The 16216-nt window shown below is 61.5% G+C and overlaps 1 protein-coding gene across 2 annotated transcripts in view; it reads right to left on the bottom strand.

Moving 5' to 3' along the window:
• The window catches only part of PRR5 (proline rich 5), a 47234-nt gene that overhangs the window by 17929 nt on the left and 13089 nt on the right, over positions 1-16216 (bottom strand). The window contains exon 2 of one of the 2 annotated variants that reach the window (XM_087814969.1): positions 5519-5638. In XM_087814969.1, coding sequence (XP_087671095.1) covers positions 5519-5628 — 110 coding nt within the window. In that variant the 5' untranslated portion in view covers positions 5629-5638. Of the gene's footprint in view, positions 1-5518; positions 5697-16216 lie in introns of those variants that run through there. The other variant, XM_087814968.1, reaches the window with a different exon arrangement.

The following is a 16216-nucleotide window of genomic DNA, read 5'->3' as shown; positions in this document are numbered from 1 at the left end:
CATCCACCACAGCTCAGCTACTTGCTCTGTGGTTTTCTCAATCTCTTCCTCCTAGCTGCCACACGAGGTGGGGACTGTCACACCCCCGGCTGCAGAACATTGAGGCCCCAAGTGTTATCCCCAGCTGGGGCCCAGGGCCCACCCTGCCAAAACGTGGGGGTGGGTGGGCGGAACCCAGCTCCTTCCCCCTCTCTCCAGCTGAGGGCCCAGTTCTTTTCAAAGTCCAAGTTGGGTAAACAAAAAACCCTGCTGTGAGCCACTGGAGAAGAGGAAGGGTGGGGAGGGCGAGAGCACCTCATGTGACTAATCGTCCCCCCAAAACAGAAGTGAAACCCTAGCTGTGGCCTCCTAGACCAGCCTCTCTGTGAGGTAGGCAGGCCCGGGCAGGGGAAGGGCCGAGGTCCCGGGGAAACCACAGGCCTTTGAGGTGCTTCCAGGGGAGACCCTGCCCCACCGCCTCCCTCCAGCTGTAGCCCCTCACAGGAGCCGTCCCCTCCTCATGAAGGAAGACGGGAGGCAGGGTCAAGTCCCAGACTCGTCTGAGCACTGGGTGGCACAGGGCAGAAGGGCAGGACCCTTGGTGAGGCTCCAGGGTGTCCAGGACGGGCTGAGACCTGCCACCAGGGCTGGTGGGACAGGGCTGCTCAGGATTGGCGGGGGGGGGGGGGGCTGTGGTGAGGCTTGGGGGAAGGGCTAACTGTGGGACTCTGGGGGTACCTGTGGCCACCCTAGCCTGGGTGGAGGCCATCGCGGGGCTGTGAGCGGCTGGGACCCCAGGTGGGTGGGTCTCTGGTCCAGCATCACCTCTCTGTATTGCTCACCTCCCTGGCAGAATGAGTGGCTGGGGGCCACCCAAAGCCTTACCTCTGGTGGGTCAGGCCGATGCACATCTGGGGACCCCTGGAGGTAGAGCCTGCCCTTCCTCAGGCTCCTACCCTGCTCTGTACCTGGCCCCCGCAGGCCTCTGAGGACACGGGGGGGCGGGAGTGGCCTCTGCAGGTGTCCTTGCTCCCACTGCCTGGTGCCCCTAGAGGGCCGACCAGGCCCTGGGCAAGGCTGGTACTTCCTCAGCCCCTCCGACTAGTGTCGAGACCTGACTCCCTCAGGACCCGGCACCAGCCAGAGGCCCCCCAGAGGGCTTGAACGAGTGGGTGGAGGCCAGCAGGGGTGCTGGGCTCCACTGGGTCCCCACATGTCCCCTCTGGGTCCTCCGGCTGCCACCTGGGCTCTAACCCTCTCCCCGCCCTGTCCATCCAAGGATGACCAGAGCCCCAGTGTCCTCATCTGTACCCCAGGGGGTCATGCCCAGCCCCGGGAAATGAAGTGGGGGGACTGCCTGGCCTCCCCTTCAAGTCTAGGTATAAGGCGCAGGGAGGCAGGTGTCGCAGAACCAATCCTGCCCCCATTTAGGCCCTAATTTGAGCATCTGGAAAGTGGGAGTGAGAACACCTAGGGACAAGTCTACCTGCCCCTCAGCAAACAAGTATCACTCACACCCTGGTTTCAGTCCACCTGGCTTGAAATCCCCCACCCCGAGGGCTCCTGGCTGAGCGGGAGGGCTCCAATCCCACCCCCACCCCAGGCAAGGGCTTAGAGCATCTCTCCAGAGGCTCCCCTGCCCAGGTAGGCAGGCACTGGCTCAGGCTCTGACCCACCCGTCCTGGCAGGCTGCAGAAAGGATGGTGGCATGCCCATGCCCTCCCATGGCTGCCTGGGGCCTCACATTCCCACCTTCCCGGCTGTGTGGCCGGGTTCTGACGCCACAGTGGGGGAGTGGTGGCCCAGGGCACATGGGGGGAGGGAGGGAAGCCCAATGTGTGGTTGTCCTTCAGCTGCTGCGACAAGACCACAACCCAGTGGCTTAAAACAAGCCCAAGTTGTTTTCCTACAGTTCCGAAGGCTGGAAAGTCTAAACCAGGGTCACGGGACTAAAACCAAGGTGTGGGTGGGCTGGCTCCTTCTGGAGGCTCCAAGGCCGAACTCGCTTGTTTCCGACCTTTCCCGGCTTCCAGAGGCGCCCACGTTCCTCGGCTCGGGCCCTTCCCTCCATTCACAACCTCTCTGCTTCCACCGTTTCCCTGCTCCAACTCTGATCCCATGCCCCCCCCCCCCCCGGACCCCTGTGATGACACTGGGCCCACCTGGATAATCTCCCCATCTGAAGCTCCTGAACTTAATCACATCTGAAAAGTCCCCTTTGCCCTGCAATGTAATGTGTTCACAGGTCCCGGGGAATTGGGTGTGGACATCTTTTGGGGTCATTAGTCTGCCGACCACATGCAGGCTGCCCCCGAGGGGCAGGGGCTCAGGATTCACAGCAAGGCGTTGGGGTGGACAGGCCCGCATGGCCTCCAACCCCCACTCTCAACCTTCACCTTGGAGGCTTCAACCAACCCCCTGGCCCCTCAGAGACCCACATGGCGGCAGAAGCGCAGGCTCTGGAGTTAGACCCAGGCGGTCCAGTGACTCTCTGAGCCTCACCTGCAAGATGGGGGTCGTGAGTCCCACCTTGAGTTATTCTGGGGATGAAAAGAGCTCCTCCCACCTGACTTTGGACAACAGGATGTCACGGCTGCTTGGGGGAGCACTCCGTGGCGTTTGGCCAGGACCAGAGGGGTGCAGACCAGGGGGTGGGCTCCAGCCTCTGAGTTCTCACCCCCAAAAACCCACCATGCCCAGCCCCAGCGGGACACGAACTCGCACATGTCCTTGGCTGTGGCTTCGAGTCAGACCTGGGTTCAGAGCCCTGACCCTGTAAGCTGAAGACAACCACCCAGCCTTGAGGCGGGTCTGTGGGGAGAGTGACAAGTGACACCTGCACCACAAGGGCGCAAACCGTACCCTGCTCCAGCATGTCTCGGGGCCTCCATTCTAACATCTAGGTGGGGTGGGCGCTGGGCTCACCAAACCTCAAGCATTTGGGCAGATCCAGGCCTGGCAAGGAGTAGGGTGTCGCAATGGTTAGCACCCTCTGACCCAAATGCAGATGTGGGGGACCAGTGTTGGGGTCTGGGGAGCTCCCTCCACACACAAGGGGCACCCACCCCTCACTCAAACATTTCGTGCACACTGATGGGAGAGAGTAGAACACGGGCCACCAAACCTGGGTCTATCTTCCTCCCAGCACTAAAGCCCACCTGCAAATCCCTCACTGGCTGACTCTGTCCTGTTTACTTCCTGCCTCCCCCCATGGTCTCCAGGCTCTGGGAGGCTGCTGACTCTCTGCCCCAGGCTCAGCCCAGTGCCAGTGAGTGAACAAGTGAATGAACGAGTGAATGAATGAACAGCTAAATGAGAGCATGGATCCCATTCTCACGAGATGGAGGCAGAGACTGGAGTGACGTGGTCACCAGTCAGGGATCCACCAGGAGCTGGAAGAGGCCGGGAGGGCCCTCCCCTAGAGCCTCTGCAAGGAGCACAGTCCCGCCGACACCTTGATTTTGGACTTCTGGCCTCCAGAACCCTGAGAGTAAATTTGTTGTGTTAAGTCACCTGGTTTGTGATGATGTATTACAGTGGCCCCCAGGAGACTAATGTGGTCACAAAGAGAAAAAGGGGTGCATCTTGGACTGGACATGAGGAGTCAACTCAGCAAGGCAGGACAGACTGCAGACTGTCCTGGTCCAGGCTATTGTCCTATGAGCCTGGCAGGGAGCAATGCAAAGACCAGAGGGGCCTCTGCCTCCACTGTTGTCAGAGACCTGGCAGGGGAAGGCACTTTGCTCCCTCCTTGGCTGTCCCCCCTCTAGGGAAGAGAGAAGAGGACTCTGGCTCTGCCATGTCCTACGTGGGCCAGTCTCCCAGGACTGTGTCCCCCTCTGTACCTCTAAATTGTGGGTGGGTAATAATATCTCCCTCTCTGGACTATGATGGTGGCAAAGTGAGCCAAAGGAAATGAAGGGGGCCGCACATGGATGGGGGGCAGCTGAGTAGAAGCCCTGTCGGTGCCAGCTGTGGGAAGGGCACAGTCCTCCGCAGTCCGCCAGGCCCAGGAACAGAACAGAGCTGACTGAGTTCCCAAGTTTCCCTAAGTAAAAAGCAGCTGAGGGACCCAGGTGGCCTCTCCTGGAAGACTCGGAGCTGGCCCCAGGGTGCCCCCACCTCTGTCTGGAGGACCCCCAGCAGGGCCGACCACAAAGGGAGCGGCTCACAAAGCTTCAGTGGGTGAAAGCTCAGGAACCAGCAGACTCCCGAGGAGCCCCCCAAACCCTAACCCTACAGGCCCACCCCGACATGAGCTGGGGCTAGAGTTAGGAGTTACGGAGGAACCCACTACATGCCAGGAACAGTGCTGAGGGCATTAATACCCATCTTCACATTTAATCCCTACCACAGTCCAGTTTATGGGAAAGGAAATTGAAGATCAGAGAGATTCAGTGACTTTCTCAAGGCCACACAGCAGGGAAGAAGCAGAGCTGGGATTTGAACTAAGCCTGTTTGGCTCCTTCCACTAAACCACGGCAAAGACACGAGGAGGACTGTGTCTAGCGCCTCAATTCTGTGAGAGGAGAAAACCACGTTAAGACAGTGCGAGGTCACTGGGTCAGTGAGGTTCCCCATGAGTCCTTTCACTGCCCCCAAGGAGGAATGTGCTTGCTAAGGACAAATAGGGAAACCGAGGCAGAAACATCTAGGCCTCAAGCAGTTTGCAACTTGGTTGCGGGCTGAAGACAAGCACATGGGGATGACAGTGTCCTGCCTGGTGCACAGAGGGTCTCAGGTTGGCAGCCCCGTGCCCACCACAATGTGGCTCATCAAGTCTGGCCAAGGTCACAGCCCCGAGGAGCATCTGGCAAGATTTCACTGCCAGGCGTGTGTGGTTGGGGGGAGGGGGGGACAGCATCCACAGCCCCCCTAAACAGCCTCACTCTCTTCCCACTTTCCTTTGGGTGGAAATGTCTATGTTTGAAAGGGGCCCACGAGCAGACACACTGGGGAATCCCACTCAACGAGCCCTCTCTTTCCCGGATCCCAGCCTCGCTCTTGAGACAAAGCTTGGGGGGCGGGGGAACTTCCCACGCCCCCGCCCGGCTGGGAGCGGCCCTTGGGGGAGGGTCGCCTGAGGAATGCGGGGCAGCTGCCGCACCCCCGCCGACAGCTGCGCGCACGGGGGCCGCTCGGGGAAAAGCCCCCGCCCCCCGCGATCTCCGCGCAGAGACAGGAAGCAACCTACCGACGGCGCCCGCGGGGCTCGTCGGCTCATCCGCGAAATGGGAAGATACTTCCTGCTGTGTTACCGCCCAGGCTGCCGCGAGCCCGGGGCCCGAGCCGCGGGGAGACCGCGGGGGGGCGGCCGGCACGCGGGCCCCGCCCCCAGCCCCCGCCCGGCGCTCCGGGGCGGCCGGGCTCCGCGCGCCGGTCCCCAGTTGCAGGAACACGTTGCACTAACTTCCCTCCGCGCGCGCACCACTCCGGCGGAGCAAGTTCCCGCAGCCCGGGAAGGGCCGCGGTGCCCCCGCACCCCTCCCCGCGGGCGCTCGCCCTCTCCCCGCGGGCGGCCGGGAGGGCGCGGCCTTACCTGTTCCAGGTGGCGTTGGCGCAGGCCCGGCGCTGCTGCGTGCCCCGCTCGTCCGCGGAGGCGGCGGCCGGCTCTCTCTTGCCCAGGTCACTGAGGCTGGGCGAACTCATGAACTTCAACCTGCGGAGAGTCCTCATGGTGACCCCGGCGGCCCGCGCCGCGCCCACGCGCGCCCGGCGCCGCGCCCTGCGCCACGCGCCACGCTGCGCCCCGGGCCCCGGCCGGCGCCGCGCTGCGCCGTCTACGAGGAAACTTGGGAGCGAGCAGGAAGCCCAGCGGCCCCGCGGGGTCCCGCCCCGGCCCCGCGCCTCCGCCCCGGGCCCGCAGCCGGCCGGCCCTCCGGGTTAATCATTGCTCCGGGCGGCCGCGGTGGCAGCGCGGGGAGCGCAGCGGGCGGCGCGGACCGGGCGCAAACAGAGGCCGGGGGCGGGGCTTGCGGCCGGGGGCGGGGCTTGCGGCCGGGGGCGGGGCAGGTGAGGCCCGGGGGCGGGGCGGGAAAGGGGGCGGGGCGGCGAGGCGGGGGCGGGGCCTCAGCCCCCAAGCCCCCCACCCGTCCTCTCCAGGTCGCGCTGGGCCCGCTGCGCCCTCCCGAAGGCCACACGTGCCCACAGGAAGCCAGCACGCACGGCAGGGACAACCCAGCCCCCAGCGCCGGCCCCGCCCCGCCACTGCGGACACGGCCACGCGATGCTCAGCGACTCCTGATCCCCCTTCCAGCGCTCCCCTGCTCCGCAATGCCTCAGCCAGAGTCCCCCCCGCTTCCCGCCGCACCCCACAAAGGCTGTGTGCACGCAGATCCCTCTAGATCCCGCCACATGAACGCAGATGTCTCCGTGGTTCTCGGGAAAACAGGACCCCACCCACCTGGCCAGGACCTCAGGCCAGGACCCCACCCACCTGGGTGCTCTCATCGCTCTCTCCTATCCAGGAGGTGTTGCCAGATTGGGGGGGTTGGGGGAATCAGGAGTAGCCCCCCCCCCAGGGCAGAGACCTGCAAAGCTGTTCCTACAACCCCCCACCCTCAGGTCTCTGGGATGATAGAAAGCAAGTGGGTCCCCTAAGGCCCCGTGGCTGGTGAAGAGCGACCCCCCTGGGGGAAGCTCCCCGCCAGATGTGCACAGATGCTTGATCTCAGGCCAGCCTCCCTCTAGGAGGTAGGACTTTCCCATTTCCCAGGGGAGGAAACTGAGGCTCAGAGGGTGAAATAACTTGCCCAATGTCATAGTCAACAAGTGGCCAAGCTGGGCCTAGCCCAGGCCTCCTGAGCACATGGCAAAGACTCCCGCCCACCCCCCAGCTTCTGGAATTCCCACCGAGTTCACCCGCCCCCTGCCCCTTGCCCCCATCAATGCTGCTCTGGTCACCCCTCCTGGGCCCCCCCTGAAGCTGCCTGTGCTGAGCAGGCCGTGGTGTCACCAGAGCCCCAGCCCCGTATCTTCCCATGGATCAGTGGGGGGAGAAGAGGGGCTGACCCGAGAGTCTCAGCATGAGAAAGGTGCTAAAAGCCCCCCACCCCCATGTTGTACTGAAGAGGGAAACTGAGGCCTGGAGGCCACTGGGTCCTCTATCCCAGAGTGTGTGCCTCTCGTACTCCACCCTCGACGGTGGGACCAAAGCACCTGCACCCTGGGGAAGAGGGTCCATACCACGGGTGGGGGTGGGACACAGCTGACGTCTCCATGGTTCTCAGGAGCTGTGAACCAGCTCCGTGTGTCGCACGCAGTGTAGGGCAACATTACTGTGCCCACTCAGAGACAGAAGCCTGCACCTCAGGGTGAAGGGGGCGATGGGTGGGGCTTGCCAAGGCCCAGCCGAGAAGCTCAGGAGCTTCTTTTGTGGTCTCAGGAGCCAGGAGGGCCCCATCTAGGTGTCTGAGAGCCTTGTGAGGAGTCACTGTCCAGTTCAAATCAGCCAGCATTTCCTGAGCACCTACTATGTTCCAGACACTGCCCTCGTCCTAGAGAGGCAGATCATAACCGACAAACTCTGGGACCCTGAGCTCAAAGTTGAGGGTGTGGACACCTTCAGTTCCCAGAGCTGCCATCCCCAAGGCTGAGACCAGTGTGACCTGACAGGTCACCCCTTCCTCACCTTCACCCAGCCACACCCCTGGTGGTTTCTTACCCCTTTAGAAACATCTATGGATTCTGCTCCCTCCGCCTCTATGGTCACCTCTCCAGGCAGAGCTGATGGCATCTCTGGCCAGGATGGCAGACACCTCCTGACTGCCCCCTATCCCCTGGGGGTCCACACAGGGCACTCAACAGATCTGTCTTCCTCCGGGTGGTCTGAGAGATCCTTGCTTGGCATCCCGTGGGTTCCCACTGCCTGAGGATAAAGTCCAAAGCCTGGAGTCCTGGGAAGGGCCTTCTGCCCCTGGGCCCTTGCCCCCCAGTACCCAGGATGTCTACCGGAGATGCTGCCTCCCCTCCCCCAACTGCCTTTACCCTGGGTGAGGCTCAGAGGTTGCCCTTTGGTCATTCGGTGGCTCTTTCGTCCTGTGCCGTGAGCTGAACTATGGTGACTTCTACACCCCGGTGCCCCCCGCCCCCCACAGCAGGCATGGTTGAATGGCTGGATAAACACCTGTCCTCCCAGTAGGGAGGGATTAGACCAGATTGGCACGGACGCTCAGAGGAAGGTGCCGTGCTGGACAGACAGACGGATAGAACACGGGTACTGCTCCTGGCAAGATGCAGCAGAGCATACCCGGTGGGACAGGTGAGAGGCTTTCCCGAGCTGGAGGCAGGCTCTGGGGGAGGCCTGGCCTTGTCCACCAGCAGGCCGGGGCGGGGGGGCTCCTGGCTGGAGGGGCCGGCCAGGTGGGGAGGAGGCTGGACTGCTCCGATAAGAAACTCAGGGAATATGGGGGGCAGGAGGAGGGGGGAGGGGTGGCTGGGAGGGGGTCTTGGTGGAAAGGGGGCTGGGGCTGCAGCATGGGCCTGAGAGAGGTGGGCTGCAAAAAATTCCGAGGTAGGAATGGCCCAGCCAGCTCCAGTCAGAGTTAAGGAACAGCTGTAACGGCCAGGCCCCGGCGGCCTGCACCCCACAGCCCAGGGCCAGGTGCAGCTGGGACGCAGGCGAAGGCGTCGTTGCAGTGTGTGGGCTGGTGACAGGCAGAGAGGGGCACGGCAGGTGGGGGTGGGGGTTGACAGCCCAGGGGAGAAGCCAGCCCCCAGGCCACCAAATCTGAGGCAGAGGCCGGGAGGGGACAAAGCCATCACAGCCCCCCAGAGCGGGGGCAGTTGGGTGCTGAGGGCCAAGTCTGACCCCTGAATGCGTTTTGCACAGCCTGCAGTGTGGGGGAAAACCCAAAAACCAGAGCTACATGCAGCCGGGGTTTACAATGGAGAGATTGACAGGAAACCCTGGTTTCTGGCTTCCCGAGGAGCGTCAGATGACCGGCCTCCGGGCCCAAGGCCCCACGTGATGGCTCTCACTGTGCCGCTTCCCCCGCTGGCAGGCACAGGGCTCCAGGTGCCCACCGGCCTGCCACTCGCTTACCGGGCCTTCCAGACCTGATAAGGGCTGGAGGATTGAACAACTGTATCAAGGGGTGGCCCCGGGCAGGGCCCACCAGTGCCTGAGACTCAAAAAAGGGAAACACTCTCTTTTAAAGGGAATGGGAGACTAGCGGGACCTATTCATGTGTCCCCCAAGCTGCTGGAGAGATCTGATGGCATCAGTCACATCCTCTCCTGCCCCAGGACCTAAGTCCCCCTGGCCAGCAGGGTGTCAGGGACTGGTACAGGCCCCTGGTCAGCAAGGAGGATCCCTCTATCCCCAGGGCTTGTCCTTTGAATGGGAGAAGGGGCCCTCAGACAGGCAGCCAGAAGTGGTGTCCACCCCATCCTGCTGCCAGGTCAGGTGACCGATAGGGCCTCAGTTTACCCATCTATAAGATCAGTGAGGTCCAGGGTTGGACCCCTGCCTTCTCCCTCACAGTTGCCACGGGGGAGTTTGAGGGGCAATGAGGACCCACAAAGCCCTTTACGGGCCACAGGCACCCTGTAGAGAGGCGTGGCTGGAGACGGTGACCCTGGGTCCTTGGTTCCTGTGGTATGACCGCACCATGGGGCTGGCCCAGAGATATCATCCTCACAGGCACAGTGCTGGCACCTGCAGGACAGGCCTGGCTCCCGCTGGGACCCTGTGAATCAGGACCTTTGGGGGCATAGCCTGCCTGAGGACAGCTACTGGGCATCTCAGGAGGTCTGGTACCCGGGACTCTGTGGACCCCTGAGCCTGGCACTGCCTTCCACTCCTGTTTCCTCACAGATGGAAACCCTGACGCCCCGGGCCCCGGGGGACTGCAGCCAGTCAGCGCAGCTCTGGAGCCCAGGACTGGGGACCTCAGGTACACACACCTGGTCGAGGTCACGAGCTCCGGCCTCCAGCTTGTGTCTGAGTGGGCTGGGGGAAGTTACTTCCCCAAAGGGCTGGGTGCGAGGCGGGGCAGAGCATATTGCCTTGAGCCACACTGCCTTGTCCAGTCCCCGCAAGGCTGACAGGCAGGGGTTACAGACGGAAAAACTGAGGCTCAGATGGCCGGAGTCAGAGTCAGCGGGAGCAGGAGCCAGGCCAGCTGAGCGGGAGAGCGGCTGTCCCCAGCTCTGTCACACCTGCCAGCTGCGACTTCAGCCCAGCCCACCCCACCCCACCCCAGGCACTGCCCGCTCCTGCCCCCTGGTGGTGGTGCCTGGTGTTTCCCAGCTGGCGGGGAAAGTCTGCTGGCTGGGGAGCCCCGGGTCAGGCCACGCCCAGGGAGGGGCAGGGGGGGCATCTCAACCCTCCTCTGGGATGGACAGTGATGGTGTCACACCTGCCCCTCAAGGGGGTGAGGTGGGACGAGACAGTTCCTACGGTCACGGGATGCCCGCCAGCTCCCACACTAATGAGGACAGCTCGTGTCACCAGGGACCCAGCCCAGAGCAGGCCCTGAACGAGCAGCCGCCGCAGTTTCTTTAATCAGCATCGTGAACAGAGGCGGCGCTGGCAGAATGCGGGTGGGGAGAGCTCGGCCACCCCGCCCAGGTGCCCGCCCCCTCCAGCCTCCCGTCCGGGGAATGGTCTATCTACACACTTGAGTTGGATACAGAAAAGGCAACCCTGCCCTGGCCGCGGAGCTCGGTTGGTTAGAGCATGGTCCCCATATCCCAGGGTTGGGGGTTCGATCCCCAGTCAGGGCACATATGAGAACCAATACGTGGAACAACAAAGTGATGTTTCTCTTTCTTCCTTCCTCTCCCTAAAAATCAATAAAGAAAAAAAAGTCGACAAAAGGTGATCTGCCTGCTGGCCCGAGTCCTGGGGTTCCTACACTGCTCCCCTGTTGTGGATACAGTTGTGTACCCCTAAAAGACACGCTGAAGTCCTAACCCCAGTACCTGTGAATGCGACCTTATTTGGACACAGATGTGATCAAGTTGAGATGAGAGCGCACTGGAGTAGGGTGGCCCTGAATCCAATGACTGATGTCCCTATAAGAAAGCCACGTGGAGACAGAGACACAAAGGGGGGACAGCCATGTGGAGAGGGAGGCGGAGACTGGAGGGACAGACAGAAGCTGAGGGCTGCCAGCAGCCACCAGGAGCTGGAAGAGACAGGTGAGCAGGGCCCTGCTGACACCTTGACTTCAGACTTCCAGCCCCGGAACTGTGAGAAATAAAGTTCTGCTGTAAGCCGCCCAGTTCGTAGTAATTTGTGAAGGTGGCCCTGTAACACTAGCACAGGGCCTTTCCCCAGGCAGGGCCTGCACTCCCAGGCCCTGGCCTTGACCTTGGGGTCCAAAGAACCCCACATCCCAGTGTGGAAAGGCCCAGGCCCAGGCCTAGTGCTCGCAGAAGACACACCCTTATTCCCTAGCTGTGCTCTGTCCAGTAGGAACATGCCGACTGCAGCCGTTGGGGACGGGAGCAGAGGCGTGTGCTGGAGGCGTGGCATGCAGCCCTGCCCTGAACACCGACAGTGCAGCGTTCTGCCCACGCTGTGCCCGCAGTGCCAGCTCCGCGTGCATTTCCTGACCTGGGTCCTGCAGCAGCCCTGTGAGGCAGCCCTGTGACCATCCCCACTGTGCAGACAGGTAGACTGAGGCCATGTGGGCAGAAACAGACCGGCCTTGCCTTCCAGCTTTCTAGTCTCCCTAGGGCACTGTCTTGGCCAGTAGCCTTTTCTTAGAGAATCCTTGGAAAGAAGGAACTACTGTGGATCTCAGAACTCACCCCGATAAGGAAAAGCCCCAGGAAAGGCAGCCTGAGGTCACAGGAGGGCTTGGTGGGGCCTTGGGGCCTTGGGAGGGCTTTGTCACTCACTCGCCACCTCACTACTCTTCCTGATGGCCTGAGAGGCAGGAATCCCTGGTCCCAGCCGGACTCAGATCCAGCCCGGTAACTAGGACGCCGTGGTATTGAAACTTGGCCTGTGTGGCTGACTTTGTAAATAAAGCCCAGGCTGCCCAGCGAAGAGGTGCTGTAGGGTCGTGGGGACTCTGCCAAGCCCAGGGCTTCGCTCAGGATGATGGGTGCCCACCCAGGAGTGCGTTCCACTCGCCATCCCTGCTTCTGCAGGAGCGTGGTTCAGTCTGTGAAGGGAAGTACTTACTGGAGAAACCTGCTGAGATTCTCTGGCTGGGTGGCTGGGGTCCCATTTCCCCATGGGGACAAGAGGTACCCCTTATTGCCTACCTACCCCAGCCAGCCTGGCCCACGTGTCCCCACCGTAACCCTGCCAGCTGGGTGGCCTCATTCCTCACCTCAGGTGGACACTTAAGTCCCAGGCCCTGATGTGACCTGCAGGGCACAGGCTGGTGAGGGGCAGGGCCGGGATGCACGCTGAGGTCCCCATTCCAGTCCCCCAAGGTGGATTGTCGGCTGCATTCAGGGAACTCCCTGGAGGAGGCTGGGACCTTCCCCACCTCGAGCCTGGGCAGGTACTGTTCCCTTGCTGTCCTTCCAGCCCCTGCTGGGCCAGCACGGTCAGGCCCTGTCCCTGCCCCCACAGCTTGCCCACCTTTCTGGGCCCCCAGGCTCCTGAGGGCTCAGGACTCCTCCACTGTCCCCTCCCCAGCCGGGCCTCCTGTCCTGGGCCTCGCGGCGGCTGGAGGGCTCCTTGCTGCCAGCATCGCTCGGCCCCACATGTGACCTGCACCGCCTGCTCCAAGGCCCTCTGCCTGCAGGATGGCCTCCAACTTTCCAAGCCTGGCGTCCAAGACCCTCCACAGTCCGGGCACAGCCTTCCATTCCTTCCGCTTCGGCTTCATCTCCCACTCAGCCCCTCCAGGCCCCTTTCTCCCACCCCCCACCCCCCAACCAGGAGACAAAGCAACGGCTTGTTCTCTAGACTCGCTGCCTGCTTCCCACTTGGGCCTTTACCCAGGTTCTGCCCTCTGCCTGGCTGCCCTCCTCCCTTGCCTCCGGCTGGTCTCCGGTTCAGTGACTGTAACAACGGCAAGAGGCCAGACCCTGTGGTGTCAGGTGGGCAGTGGAGCACACTGCCGGGGTGGGCCTGTGGCTCCAGCTGGTCAGAGCTGACCACTTGGGCTGTTTGATTGTTTAACTGGGCCTCAGTTTCCTCATCTGTAAAATGGGAATGTGGGTTAGGAAGAAACTTTACCCTCAAGGTTCTTTTAGTTGGTCTGATAGTCAAATAGACAGACATGAGACAGATTAGCAAGATAAAATGATGCAATTTAATACATACGTACGTATGGGAACCCCGCATGCAGGAGGGGTTCTGAGGCAGAAAGGGAACTGGGCTCATAAGACATCCTGAGCTAGGGACGAGGGAAGGTCGTTGCAGGACATAGGAAGAGCAGGTGTTAGGAATTAGTAGTTTGCCCTGCCGTACAGGTCGGGCAAATCACTTCTTATTACGAGCAGGGCCCCTCCGTCAAGTTCTCCTTGGTAGTTGAGGGGAGGCACAGGCATTTCTCTTAAACCCGCAGCTAATGTTGCCTTTAGCTCAAAGCTATCCATGTGCCACAGAGGCGTCTCTTGGGGTGACTCGTTCCGAACCCTCAAGGAATCATGCCACCCTCCTCCCTGGGTGACCCCAGGGCTGTGGATGTCTTCACAGCTGTGAAACGCTGAGAAGAGTCCTGGCCCACGTGCCAGGACCACCAGCCGGCCTCGCTGGGTCCCACACTGCCCCGCCCCAGCCCGCACCCCAGCCCGCACCCCAGCGTGCCGTCCTTTCTCCCACTGACACAACTCGGCTAACACTCCCTAGGCGCCCTCCCTCTGCCCCGTGTTGGGGTCTCAGGACAGGGCCTGCCCGCCCTGAGACTGGGCTCTCCCTGGGGCTGGAGCTCCCGCACGCAGAGGCCCCTGGACACTGACCACGATGGTCTCCTTAATATGTTTTTGGAACCCCCACATATCCTTGTAGGAGTTGAGCCCAGTCACCCCTTCTCAGCCCCCCCACGAGACCTCCCCCACCCTCTGGAAATGACGGGGCTGCAAAACCTGACCCCACCTGAACTGAGGCTATTTAGGGTCTGGTCCACCCCACTTTGTGTAGATTGTGCAGAAACTGTCCCCTCCTATGGGCATAGCAGACTCTATTATCATTACAAAAGTCTGATGGGAATTCCCAAATCACACCTGGCCCTGAGGGTGTCAGATCACGGGGGGGGGGGGGGGGGGGGGGGGGGGTCTGCACCCATGGGATGTCACAGAGCTGGGGTTGGGGGGTGGCGGAGCTGGACTCCCCTGGACTCCCAAGATGGCCCGAATTTAGCAGGAAACTTAGCAACAGGCGAGGAAGGGCTCTGTGGGAGCTGGGTGAGGCATCCGCACTGGTGGGGAGCGTCACGATTATTTTGCATTGACCCCTTGACGGCCGAGAGGCAGGGCGGTTTGAGAACTATGCAACCGAGAGCTCCTTCCTACATATCTCCTAGGAAACACCGGGGAGAAACGTTATAAACGTCAAAGCGCACAACTGAGCTTGTGAGAAAATGAGGAAAATCACCAGGGGCCAGAGTGAAGACATTAATATGACCCCTGAGATAATACGACCACTATAGTTCTAGCAAATGCAATACCGACTGCACTCGGGGCCAAGAATATGCAACAACGTGGCGCGCTCAGCGCTCCAGCCCGCGCAGCTGTGCATGGAAAAGGGGCGCTGCCGCAGACCCAGCCAGCAGCCCGGCCCGCGGGGCTCGGCGGCTGAGCGGCGGCCTAGGACCCAGGAGGTCGAGGTTTGATTCCCGGGCAGGGCACATGCCCGGGTTTCGGCTCCATCCCCATAGGGGGCGCGCAGGAGGCAGCTGATCCGTGACTCTCTCATCATTGATGTTTCTATCTCTCTCTCCCTCTCCCCTCCTTTCTCTGAAATCAATAAAAACATATTAAAAGTAAATCTAACCAACAGGAACCTCACCGGGTGATCCGATCATAAATTCCTGACGGGGCGAGTCCTGGTGGGTAGTCACGCCCAGGCCTATTACTTCCCTAGTAAAAGGTGACCTTTGCCTCGAGTGGGGCCCGCCTCTTGTTCCTGTGCATCTGGGGTCACACACCTTAGAGATGCCTCTTTCCCAGGCCCCTGGAAAGGGTTAACCACCCTCAAGGGAACACACCATCCTGTACCTGGCTTTCTCCCACCTCCACAAAATCTCCCCTAAGTTCCCTCTTTAAATCCAAATGCATAAAAGAAACTGCAAAACTTCATTCCCAGGAGCATTTGAGAGCTTGCTTCTTAGCCATGTTGCTAGTTGGGCTCAAATAAGCTCTTATGAAAAATTCTCTACAGGTGTGGATGTTTCTTAGGTCGACGCCGCAAGCCCCACTGTTGCCGTCCCCATTTCACAGATGAATAAACTGAGTACATCCTGCGCTGGTGGAGCCGGGATTCAAGCCCAGGCGGTTGGGCTCCAGAGTCCGCGCCTAACGTACTCTAACTGGAACGAACAGTGGCCACAGGAACACGTTGTGAGCTAGAAGCCCGGCCAGTAAGGGAAGCTGTGCGGCAGCCTTGGGGGGGGGGGGGGTGTTGAGAAAGAGAGGTTAGAACCAGCAGTCAGGGGACAAGACCTCGGAACGTGGGACTGGGCTCCTCACGCAAAGCCGGGGGTCTCGGGGGCTGCACCCCTCATAAGTGACTCGTGGGAGAAAGACCTGCCCCCTGAGACAGAGAGATGACAAGAGAGCTTGCCCGAGTCCGCCTAAGCCCGAGCCGGGCAAAAACACGCCCGTCTCCTGGGGATTGTCGTTGGGGGCGGGAGAGGTTTGGTTTCATGTCACCTTCTTGGTGCACGAGGCCTGAAGGGCAACATAAAAGTTGACGCCCACAAGCCGGGCCTCCAGAGCTTCCACACGCAGAGCCCGGCTGGACGTGAACCCAGGACCCCAGTCACACAGCGCCGCGGGAACAGGAAACAGGCCACCGCGAGCCAGGCCGAGCGACACGCGCGCTGCGGCCAAGGGCGGGCGGCAGGAGGCTGTGAAACGAGTGGGCTCGACATCATTCAAAGACAGAACAGAGCAAGGTGTGGGGACCGAAAAGGGAGAGGCCACGCGGGGTGGCCGGGGCATAAATTCCTAACCTGGCGGGTGTCCCGTGGGTCGTCACGCCCCAGGCACGTAGGGTCTTTAGGAAGAGGTTTATCTTTTCCTTCCGCGGTTTGTCTTTGCCAGCCCTGCCTATCGTTTCCGTCCCCTTTGAAACGCCTCCTTCAGACCCCCAAGGGGGCCC

The sequence above is a fragment of the Miniopterus natalensis genome, chromosome 2, assembly GCF_054644295.1.
Source record: "Miniopterus natalensis isolate mMinNat1 chromosome 2, mMinNat1.hap1, whole genome shotgun sequence".
NCBI classification, from domain to species: Eukaryota; Metazoa; Chordata; class Mammalia; order Chiroptera; family Miniopteridae; genus Miniopterus; species Miniopterus natalensis.
This window is presented reverse-complemented; position numbering and strand designations above follow the sequence as displayed.